This window comes from Ranitomeya variabilis, chromosome 1, assembly GCF_051348905.1.
Source record: "Ranitomeya variabilis isolate aRanVar5 chromosome 1, aRanVar5.hap1, whole genome shotgun sequence".
NCBI classification, from domain to species: Eukaryota; Metazoa; Chordata; class Amphibia; order Anura; family Dendrobatidae; genus Ranitomeya; species Ranitomeya variabilis.
Genome location: NC_135232.1, coordinates 795,605,839 through 795,618,266, shown reverse-complemented (window position 1 = coordinate 795,618,266; position 12,428 = coordinate 795,605,839). Strand labels below are relative to the sequence as shown.

General features: G+C 44.5%; 1 protein-coding gene across 2 annotated transcripts in view; it reads right to left on the bottom strand.

Annotated features, from left to right (window-relative positions):
- The window catches only part of ZAP70 (zeta chain of T cell receptor associated protein kinase 70), a 210,186-nt gene that overhangs the window by 25,066 nt on the left and 172,692 nt on the right, over window positions 1-12,428 (bottom strand). For both annotated transcript variants that reach the window (XM_077273511.1, XM_077273518.1), the window contains exon 10: window positions 199-391. In XM_077273511.1, the coding sequence (XP_077129626.1) occupies window positions 199-391 (193 nt within the window). The remainder of the gene's footprint in view (window positions 1-198; window positions 392-12,428) is intronic.

Genomic DNA, 12,428 nt, shown 5'->3' with positions numbered 1-12,428 from the left:
GGACATGCATTTGAAGCAAAACTGTCGCTTACCAGCATCACTTTTTAATTTTGTTTGGCCAACAGTGCTTTGACTATAATATTTATAGACATATCCCAAGAAGTGATTGCACTGGAATACAGTTTTTACCAGACTCTGCACTGTTGAATTGGCTTGAATAATGAGATATGTAATGAGTAAAACCTTGAATATTATTACCGTATAATAACTGTCATCAGCTCCAAGGGCCTTAGAGAGCCCAAAGTCACTGATTTTTGCATAATGTTGGTTCACCAGGAGGACGTTGCGAGCAGCCAAATCACGATGCACAAAGTTGTGTTCTTCAAGGTATTTCATTCCCAAGGACACTTGGTGCATAAGTTCTACAACATTGTTGACTGGAATCTCATCCCTACAAGAGATATACAACAAGATGTTAACTATAAATAAAGAAGAGGAAATAAGTTGTATATAAAAGATATATACAAAGATTATAGTGTAAATGTCCTCTTAAAAAGTTTCATAGTTTTTAAGGTTGAAGGTAGCCAATCAAGTTCAACCTATAACCAAACATGTTGATCCAGAAGAAGGCAAGAAACCCATTAGACACACACTAATATCTCCATATTAGGGGGGAAATTCCTTCCTAACAACATAAAGAGCAATCACACTAGTTCCCTAGATCAACGTCCTATCACAAAATCTGGTACCAATAACCTGTAATTTTAAGCACATATATTTTCAATCAGATGACCAGAAATCATCCACAATATCCAGAAACAAGGGCTTCTGTCATTGGCTGCTAAAGTCACATGTCCGTCTCCATATAAAAAGCGGACATGTTGTTTTGCTGGCTCCATTTTGTCAGTGTAACAGCTGTGGTAGTCCAACTTAAGTGGCGGTAAACAGAAGTAGAAAATAGTCAAGCAGTTGGTCCTCTGTTGGTTTATTGTATTGCGTCATAAACCAACAGAAAGGGAAAATAAATGCAGCCTTTCTGGCTAAAACAAAACAACAAAATGCAAAACACTGCAACTCAGTCCATATGCATGCGGGTGGCACCCCACTCTGGAGCAACACAGGTAGAGTCTTTCTTCAGATCACGAAAACCAATGGAGACTCCTCTCTCCAGCCTAGCTGTGCCCCAACTGCCTGTAGAGCTCGGTTAGTTAAACCCAAGACCATGTGACTCTTTTGATCATGTGACTGACCACATGATCATGACATCACATATGTCCTGGCAGCTCTGCCAGTGTAGATAAAGTGGACCTTCTCCCTCCCACTCTATGAAGGTCCACATGAAACCAGCCCATTATGCAACTTAGCAACACTCCTTAACACATAGCGTAGTGGAAGAACATACTCTGGTGCCATTAAGCGAGCAGGAGTTCACATTTCCTAATCCAAATCATTTGGGCTAATACTGTGTTGCAATCATGAAGTCATATTTCCTAATCAAAATCGCTTGAGCTCATATTGGTGTGTAGACAGGAGGCACCATTTCTTAATCAAAATCATTTGGGCTAATGTTGTGATGCAGACAGGAGGCCCATTTCCTAATCAAAATCATTTGGGCTACTATTGGGGTGCAGGCAGGAGGCATAATTTTCTAGTCGAAATCGTTTGGGCTAATATTATTGTGCAGGCGCCAGGCCACATTTCCTGAAAAAAATTGTTTTGGGCTAATACTGGGGTGTAGGCAGGAGTCCACATTTTCTAATCAAAATCATTTGGGCTAATATTGGAGTTTAGGCCCCAGGCCCCATTTCCCAATCAAAATAGTTTGGGCTAATATTGTTGTTCAGATTTTCTAAATAAAATTGGGCTAATATTAGGATGCAGGCAGGAGTCAACATTTCCTAATCAAAATCGTTTCTATCTCAGAAAATAAATATTCATTGTTAATTTAGTGACAGGTGGCTAACAGGTCTGGGCCTAGGGTTGTGAAACAGCTGGGTAAAAGAGAGGAAGATGCCATGATTAAGACTTCAGTCAAAACGCGTCGGAATAACGCTGCTATACTTTGAAATTTTGCGTTACATGCTGTGAAATATACATATGTTTCATATTTTGGAGTAGTGTACCATATTTTTAATGAAGAAATAAACAGAGACTGGTTTTAACTTCAATCCTGCTGGATTCGACTTACTTTTTTCAAAAGAGAGGAAGGGTACATCCAACATGAGTGGGAAAAGGCAAGGTCCTGCGGGAGGGTGGAATAGGCTTGGTGATCGATGTATACATGGGTTAAGTGGTAATGTTACTAAATGCTCTATTGAACAAACACCAGCTCATCCTATCCAAAGACAACTGACAACTGTTACTGAAAAGGCTACTTGAGTCCTTTTCTTTGGCAGCCACATAGCAGTATGCCTTGTAGATGAGGGCCAGAAAGTGCACGTGCTTCAGTGGATGGAAAGCGCTGCATCAAGTTGCCTCTCCTCCTCATCCTTCTTAACATCACACACAGTACAATTTTCAAAGGTCGCACCCAAATTACCCTTGTTTTCTCCCTCACATCACAACTTTCCAAACACCTAACTGACTGTGGGGAGCCACAGATGGGCGAGTCTGCAGAGCTTTTCACACATTCCATTCCATGGGCATGAGAGGTCTGTTTCAAAGATTCACACAATCCAGAGGAGGAAAGCATCTGCACCAATGCTCAAAATTTTTTCATGTTGGATCCCGGGACTGGACGAAGCAGGGTCCGAGCAGAATTCAGACCCTCATCACCTCCGTTAAACCCCGGGGGTGGAGGTGATCCTGATCAGATTCAGATACCTGGAGCACATGCAAACTGTACTGTACTGCCAGAGCAGGAAGAGGAGGAGGGTCACAATTAGGAGTGGGAGAACAAAGAAGATGGCAGTGAGGTTGTAGATCTCACTTGGTGTGGATCCAAAGGTATGCAGCTGAGTAACTCAGTAGAGGAGGTGGAAGATGAGAATACATTGCAACTTGCCACACAGACATGGAGTGATACAACCATGACAAGCACTTCATACTCAGCCACAACTCTAGCTGTGGCCAGCAGCGATCGATAATTTGCAAGTCACAGGGGCAGTAAGGGTTGCCTAGCCTGGGCCTTTTTTGAGACCGCAAAGTATGACCCAACTCACATTATTTGCCAACTTTGCAATAATTGCAAAAATTGCAATAATTTGACAACTACTTGCATGAACTGGCACATACACAATCAACATGTATTATTCTGGAAATCTCACTGCACAAAAATGTGGACTAGCTGATCTCGCCAACAATTGGCCATCCCATCAACCGTATCTGCTTCTTATTCCTCCTCTGTCACCATGGCAAGTGTTCTAACACAGGTGTCTGGCCACAGAACCTCCATTTCTTTAGCTCCTACAGTCGGGGTGAGTGAGAGCCCGTCGGCCATTACGGAAGTGGAGATGCCTGCTGTTTTTGTTTCACCAAGCACACCACATCTTACTCAATCCACTATAACATCTCCGCCTGCACCTCATTCACAGTCCACCAGTTTGTCATGTTCACCCTACTCTACTCTCTCTCAAGACAGCAACTAGTCCTTGGTCCCACAGTTGTGGTCATGTAAAAGAATGTTTTCTCGCACACATGCCCTAGCTAAGAGCTTGAACTCCACCATCCTCAATCTGTTGGGCAAGGAAATGCTGCTTTTCCACCTGGTGGAAACAGATGGTTTCTGAAAGCTGATGACCATCCCCAGTACCAGTTGCCAATACTTCTCTAAGAAAGCTGTGCCGGAGCTACACCAGCATGTTGCAGACAACATTACCTGTTACTTGAAAAAATCTATATCTGCCAGGGTGCATTTCACCACTGTGACCACCAAAAACAAATCTATTGAGATCCTATATCTCCAAAAGAGAAAGAACACCAGGATCGCTAAAATGTAACTTTTAATATATAAAGCTAAAAACTATTCCAAATTTGGAGACAAGCAGCAAAATACAAGTATATAGATACCAATTTATATATAGATACCATAGGGAAAAATAACAAAGATGTGTCCTATTGGGCCCTATAAAAGTACTAGGCTAACCCCTGCCTAACAGTGGAGGTTGGCACCCTAAGTTTCTGCAGTAGGCGCCCCCACTCCGTTGGTGCTCGCCCTCCTATCCCTATGAATCACTATAATCAATAAAATTATGTCCCAATACACCCATTGCCCATGTGAAAAAATCAAAGAAAACGTAGAAAGAAAAAATAGAAAAAATTAAAAAAATTAAATAATAAATGGAGAGGCTGTGTTCATTACTAAACAAGCCATATTTTCCTCCCAGATGGGCAATAATGTCCCTTTTAGCATAATATCTGTATAGATCTATTTGCAAATAAAGTGCAGAAAATTATGTACTTGTCTCATTTGTGCTACAACATTTGTCAAAACGGAGCAAAAAAATCCGTATTGTGTATTTTTTTTTCCGAGCCGCCATGGAGTGGGGGATCTACCACAGAAACTTAGGGTGCCAACCTCCACTGTTAGGCAAGGGTTAACCTAGTACATTTATCAGGCCCAATAGGACACATCTTTGTTATTTTTCCCTATGGTATCTATATGTAAATTGGTATCTATATACTTGTATTTTGCTGCTTGTCTCCAAATTTAGAACAGTTTTTGGGTATGTTCACACATTCCTGATTTCCCTCCTTTTTTTCAGGACTAAAAACCGCAGCTCTTGGCAGAAAACGCAGGTGTGGTTTTTGGTGCGTTTTTGGTGCGGTTTTTGGTGCGGTTTTTGATGCGGTTTTTAGTGCGGTTTTTTATGCAGTTTTCTCTGCAGATTGTCTGTGTTTGACACAAATAAAGCTTTAACTGCAGTGGGGGAAAAAAAAAAGAAATGATGTCATTTCCTTGTCCAACCCTTTTCTTCTTCCATCCTCCATTTTGGGACTAAACACCAAAATGAGTGGACGTGTTTTGAATGACAGCGCTCTGCAGAGTGATGAGCGTAGGCCAGATCACAGCCCGCGGATCCAGCTCTATCCAGCTATTTAAGTCTATGTTCACATTTGCGGTCTGCGCCGCAGCGTCGGGCGCCGCAGCGTCGGGCGCCGCAGCGTCGCCGCATGCGTCATGCGCCCCTATATTTAACATGGGGGCGCATGGACATGCGTCGCACTTGCATTTTGCGCCGCATGCGTCACTGCAGCGCACGCATCCGGGCGCAGAGGACGCAGCAAGTTGCATTTTTGCTGCGTCCAAAATCAATCAAAAAAAGGACGCATGCGGCGCAAAACGCAGCGTTGTGCATGCGTTTTGCTGCGTTTTTGTTTGCGTTGTGTGTTGCGGCGCCGACGCTGCGGTGCACAACGCAAATGTGAACATAGCCCAAGTGCCACGTATTTCAGTGCCACGTATTTCAGTGCCACGTATTTCAGTGCCACGTATTTAAGTGCCACGTATTTAAGTGCCACGTATTTAACTGCCACGTATCACGTATTTCAGTGCCACGTATCACGTATTTAAGTGCCACGTATTTAAGTGCCACGTATTTAAGTGTCACGTATCACGTATTTCAGTGCCACGTATTTAACTGCCACGTATTTAACTGCCACGTATCACGTATTTCAGTGCCACGTATCACGTATTTAAGTGCCACGTATTTAAGTGCCACGTATTTAAGTGCCACGTATCACGTATTTCAGTGCCACGTATCACGTATTTCAGTGCCACGTATTTAAGTGCCACGTATTTAAGTGCCACGTATCACGTATTTCAGTGCCACGTATTTAAGTGCCACGTATTTAACTGCCACGTATTTAAGTGCCACGTATCACGTATTTCAGTGCCATGTATTTAAATGCCACGTATTTAAGTGCCACATATTTAACTGCCACGTATTTAAGTGCCACGTATCACGTATTTCAGTGCCACGTATCACGTATTTAAGTGCCATGTATATAAGTGCCACGTATCACGTATTTCAGTGCCACGTATTTAAGTGCCACGTATCACGTATTTAAGTGCCACGTATCACGTATTTCAGTGCCAAGTATCACACATATATATAACGTATAACACACTGACAGGAGCCATGGTTCCTGTCGGTGTGTCACTGCGCATGCGCGAGCAAGTTTACCGGCGGTCATTGACCCCGTCACTCTCGCTTAACGGCAGTGCTGCGTGGGAAAGTTCAACGCAGCTGTACTGCCGTTAACCGAGACGCCGGAGCCATTGAACTCCGGAAGAGTACGCGATACACTGCTAGGAGCTTCGCTCCTGGCAGTGTATCGCCGGAGAGCAGCCGATCGACGTGGGACACTCGTTTTATGGATTCTGCGGACAGGGAGTATGGATTTGATTTTTTATTTTGGGATTTTTTCTAGGGGATCGAGGGCTTCGCCTACCAGTGTGCTGTTGGTGAGTATATACTCTGTGTTATATGTTGTATGTACTGTGTGTCATGTATGTGTATTGTGTGTGTTTTGTGTAACTTTACAACTGTGCTAAGTCACCGAACACAGGCACAACTCTCCCATCCTAATACCGGATGGGAGTAGTAGTCCCATACGGCGACTTAGCACAATGGTGGCACTAGCGTCGCATGGGGACACATACACACACACATACACACACACACACACACACACATATACACACACACACACACATACCAAATCAATCAAACGGCCGACACGATCCCCATGCGACGGTATGCCTCCATGTCTCTCCGCCCAAGCACTTCCGCCCACGCACTTCCGGCCGCTTCCCCGCACTTCCTGCTGCAGCGGTTCTGCACCACAAACCGCAATAAAACCCGCAGATATATTTTTGATCTGCGGGTTTTACTGCGGGTTTGACCTCACAATGGAGGTCTATGGGTGCAGAACCGCTGCTGTTTCGGACAAAGAAGTGACATGCTCCTTCTTTTTTCCCGCAGCTATTCAGCGCGGCTTTTTTTTTGAAATTCAGGATCATGTGCACAGTGGTTCCTGTTTTCCATAGGGTACATTGTACTGTACCCTGCATGGAAAAAAGCTGCGGAACCGCAGCGGCAAAAGCGCTGCGGTTCCACGGTAAAAAACGCACTGTGTGAACATGGCCTTTAGCTTTATATATTAAAAGTTAAATTTTAGGGATCCTGGTGTTCTTTTTCTTTTGGTTTTGTTTGCATTTCACCACTGACCTCGACAAGCAAACATGGTCAGGAGCGTTACATCTCGCTGACTAGGCACTTGGTCACTCTGGTGACTCTGGTGGCTTTGCAGGCAAAGGGCTGCTCCACAAGTCTTGTAATCCCCAAGGCTTGTGGGACAAACCTCTATATGTAACACTTCCTCCACTTCTTCTGCCTCCTCCACCTCCTCTTGGGCCTCCACCTACACCCTCAACCTGGGGCAACCTCACACACGTACCTTGCATGGCTCAAGTCCTGAACCTGGTGGTACAGTAATTTCAACACTAGTGTTGAGCATTCTGATACTGCAAATATCGGGTGTCGGCCAATATTCGTTGTGTCGGAATTCCGATACCGAGTTCCGATATTTTTGTGATATCGGAAATCGGAATCGGAAGTTCCCAGTGTATGGTTCCCAGGGTCTGGAGGAGAGGAGACTCTCCTTCAGGCCCTGGGATCCATATTCATGTAAAAAATAAAGAATAAAAATAAAAAATATGGATATACTCACCCCTCCGACGGACCCTGGACCTTAGCGGTGAAACCGGCAGCCTCCGTTCCTAAGAATGCAGTGAGTGTACAGGACCTGCCATGATGTCGCGGTCTTGTGATTGGTCGCGTGACCGCTCATGTGACCGCTCACGTGACCACGACGTCATCGAAGGTCCTTCACTCACTGCATTCTTAGGAATGGAGGCTGCCGGTTGCACCGCTAAGGTCCAGGGTCCGTCGGAGGGGTGAGTATATCCATATTTTTTATTTTTATTCTTTATTTTTTACATGAATATGGATCCCAGGGCCTGAAGGAGAGTTTCCTCTCCTTCAGACCCTGGGAACCATCCAGGATACCTTCCGATATTTGTGTCCCATTGACTTGTATTGGTATCGGGTATCGGTATCGGCGATATCCGATATTTTTTGGATATCGGCCGATCCAATCCGATACCGATACTTTTGAATATCGGAAGGTATCGCTCAACACTATTCAACACCACTATCCTGGCCTGTATGAGCTGCTGCAGAAAGCACTGTCACTGTGTGCTCACTTACAATGTTCTCACCCTGCAGATCATCGATTTGTATGCTACAGAGGTCTTTTGGCCTACCAATTAACTGTTTGATATGCGATGTTCCAATTTTTCCACTCTGCATATGTTGCAGTGACTGTGGAAACTGTTATGGTCTGGTGATGTAGGAGCGACATGCGACTAGCTCTGAGTAGGTGGTAACTATACAGACCGCAGTTCCTAATCTTAACACAGACACTAGCAGTAGCCGTGGGATGTTCCTGTCACTCCCTGGACACCTCGTCACAGCCAGAGAACTAGCTACCCCTAGAGGTAGAAACAGGAACGCTATCTTGCCTCAGAGAAAATCCCCAAAGGATAGGACAGCCCCCCACAAATAATGACTGTGAGAGGAGAAGGAAATGACATACGTAGTATGAAACAAGATTTAGCAAAGGAGGCCACTTCTAGCTAGATAGAATTAGTACAGGACAGAACACTGTGCGGTCAGTAATAAAAACTAGAAAAAGTCCACCGCAGAGAAATGCAAAAATCTCCACACCTGACTAAAGGTGTGGAGGGCAAACTCTGCTGCCCAGAGCTTCCAGCTTAGCTTAATAGGTTCATACTGATAAGCTGGACAAATGAGCAAAACATAGAAAGTGCTGAACAACAAAGTCCACAACAAGTGAACTGCAAAAGGACAAGCAAGGACTTAGCTTTGCTGAACTGGTCAGAGTGTCAGGGAAATCCAAAGAGCTGTGACTCCAGGCTGGAACAATTGACAACTGGCATTGAATGAGGAAACAGGCCAGACTAATATAGCCGAGCCAGAAAGACGATCAGTGAAAACAGCTGCTGATGCTAAATCCCAGAAGCAGCCATACCACTCAAAACCACAGGAGGGAGCCCAAGAACAGAATTCACAAAAATGCCACTTACAACCACCGGAGGGAGCCCAAGAGCGGAATTCACAACAGGAAACAGCGATTTTCTCGGGTGCATGTTCGTTTGCATAGCTTGGGCCAATGTAGTATGGATGTGGTGCAAATCACGCTTGCAAAGTGTTCACAGATGAAGGACCTCGGCACCCCTATGCACAATTTCAAAATGGCTACTAAGATGGTTAGTACTGATGATTGTTGTGAACTCTATTTTTAGGCTCCCTCTAGTGGTCACAAGCGGTACTGTGTAGTGTTGTTTTTCTGCAGGTTGGCTGCATCAGCTGGTTCGTTATCCTTGGTTGATTTCCTATTTAGCTCACCTGGATATTCAGTTCCTTGCCTGCTATCAATGTATTCAGTGCTCTTTAGATTCCTTGTGATTACCTTGCTCCCAGCCTCTCCAAGACAAGCTAAGTTTTTGTCTGTTGATTTTTTGATTATCTGCATCATCATGTTTCTTGTCCAGCTTGCTAAGATGTGATCTCCTCGCTTGCTGGTTGCTCTAGGGGACTGAGTTTCTCCCCCCACACCGTTAGTTGGTGCGGGGGTTCTTGAAATCTCAGTGTGGATATTTTGTAAGGGTTTTTTACTGACCGCACAGACCCCTTACTATTTTCTGCTATCTAGTATTAGTGGGCCTCATTTGCTGAATCTGTTTTCCCCCTGTGTATGTGCCTTCCTCTTACCTCACCGTTATTATTTGTTGGGGGCTTCTATATCTTTGGGGATTATTTCTCTGGAGGCAAGAGAGGTCTTTCTTTCTCTCTAGGGGTAGTTAGTTCCTCAGGCTGGCTCGAGACGTCTAGGATTTTTAGGCACGTTCACCGGCTACTTCTAGTGTGTTTGGATAGGTTCAGATTTGCGGTCAGTCCAGTTTGCCACCTCCCTAGAGCTTGTCCTATGTTTGTTACTTAGCTGGAGTAATTCGTGATCCTCAACCACTAAGGATCATAACAGTATAGCAGGCCAAAAAAGTGTTTAATGCATCGCAGAAGTGGGATAAAAAGAAGACCTGAGTACATTTTTTTTTTTTCCTCCCGCTTTTCCTTTGCTGCAGTCTGTTTAGCTTCTTTCATCCCCTTGAACTCTGGGTGGTTTTGAGCTCAGCTGCAGACATGAATGTTCAGACTCTGACTTCTAGTGTGGATCATCTTACTGCACGGGTGAAAAGTATTCAGGATTTTGTTATTCATAGCCCTAAGTCAGAACCAAAGATACCCATTACTGAGTTGTTTTCTGGAGATAGATCTAGGTTTCAGAATTTTAAGAATAATTGTAAGTTATTTCTGTCTCTGAGACCTCGTTCCTCTGGTGATTCCGCTCAGCAAGTTAAAATTGTTATCTCCTTGTTGCGTGGCGACCCTCAAGATTGGGCTTTCTCTCTGGCGCCAGGAGATCCTGCATTGCTTAATGTAGATGCATTTTTTCTGGCTCTTGGACTGCTTTATGAGGAGCCTAATCTTGAGAATCAGGCAGAAAAAGCGTTGCTGGCTATCTCTCAAGGTCAGGATGAAGCAGAGGTGTATTGTCAAACATTTCGGAAATGGTCGGTGCTTACTCAATGGAATGAGTGTGCCCTGGCTGCAAATTTCAGAGAAGGTCTTTCTGAGGCCGTTAAGAATGTTATGGTGGGGTTTCCCACCCCTACAAGTCTGAGTGATTCTATGGCTTTAGCCATTCAGGTTGATCGGCGTTTGCGGGAGCGCAAATCTGCTCATCCTTTGGCGGTATTTTCTGAACAGAGACCTGAGTCTATGCAATGTGACCGAACTCTGACCAGAATTGAGCGACAAAGTCATAGACGTCAAAATGGGTTGTGCTTTTACTGTGGTGATTCTACTCATGTTATCTCAGCATGCTCTAAACGTTTAAAACAAATCGCTAAACCTGTCACCATTGGTACGATACAGCCTAAATTTATTTTTTCTCTTACTTTGATTTGTTCTTTGTCGTCCTACCCGGTTATGGCTTTTGTGGATTCGGGTGCTGCCCTGAATCTGATGGATTTGTCGTTTGCCAGGCGCTGTGGTTTTGTCCTGGAGCCTTTGGAATTTCCTATTCCTCTGAGGGGAATTGATGCTACGCCATTGGCTGAGAATAAGCCTCAGTATTGGACGCAAATGACCATGTGCATAACTCCCGTACATCAGGAGGTGATTCGCTTTCTCGTTCTGCATAATTTGCATGATGTTGTCATTTTGGGTCTGCCATGGCTGCAGGCTCATAATCCAGTTTTAGATTGGAAAGCTATGTCTGTGTCAAGTTGGGGTTGTCAGGGAATTCATGGCGATACTCCGTTGGTGTCTATTGCTTCTTCCACTCCTTCTGAGGTCCCTGAGTTTTTGTCTGACTACCAGGATGTATTTGATGAGCCCAGGTCCAGTGCCCTGCCCCCTCATAGGGATTGTGACTGTGCTATAAATTTAATTCCTGGTAGTAAATTCCCTAAGGGACGACTTTTTAATTTGTCTATACCAGAGCATGCCGCGATGCGGAGTTATATAAAGGAGTCTTTGGAGAAGGGACATATTCGCCCATCCTCTTCCCCTCTTGGTGCAGGATTTTTTTTTGTGGCCAAGAAGGACGGTTCTTTGAGACCTTGTATAGATTATCGTCTTCTGAATAAAATCACAGTCAAATTTCAGTATCCTTTGCCACTATTGTCTGATTTGTTTGCTCGGATTAAGGGGGCCAGTTGGTTCACTAAGATAGATCTCCGTGGTGCGTATAACCTTGTGCGCATTAAGCAGGGAGATGAATGGAAAACAGCATTTAATACGCCCGAAGGCCATTTTGAGTACTTAGTGATGCCTTTTGGACTCTCTAATGCTCCTTCTGTGTTTCAGTCCTTCATGCATGACATCTTCCGAGAATACCTGGATAAATTTATGATTGTTTATCTGGATGACATTTTGGTCTTTTCTGATGATTGGGAGTCCCATGTGAAGCAGGTCAGGATGGTGTTTCAGGTCCTGCGTGCTAATGCTTTATTTGTGAAAGGCTCAAAATGCCTCTTCGGAGTACAGAAGGTCTCCTTTTTGGGTTTTATTTTTTCTCCTTCTACTGTGGAGATGGACCCAGTCAAGGTCCAGGCTATTCATGACTGGACTCAGCCTACGTCTGTTAAGAGTCTTCAGAAGTTCTTGGGTTTTGCTAATTTTTACCGTCGTTTCATCGCTAATTTTTCTAGCGTGGTTAAACCTTTGACGGATTTGACCAAGAAGGGTTCTGATGTGACTAATTGGTCTCCTGCGGCCGTGGAGGTCTTTCGGGAACTGAAGCACCGGTTTTCTTCAGCTCCAGTCTTATGTCAACCAGATGTCTCTCTCCCCTTCCAGGTCGAGGTTGATGCTTCTGAGATTGGAGCAGGGGCT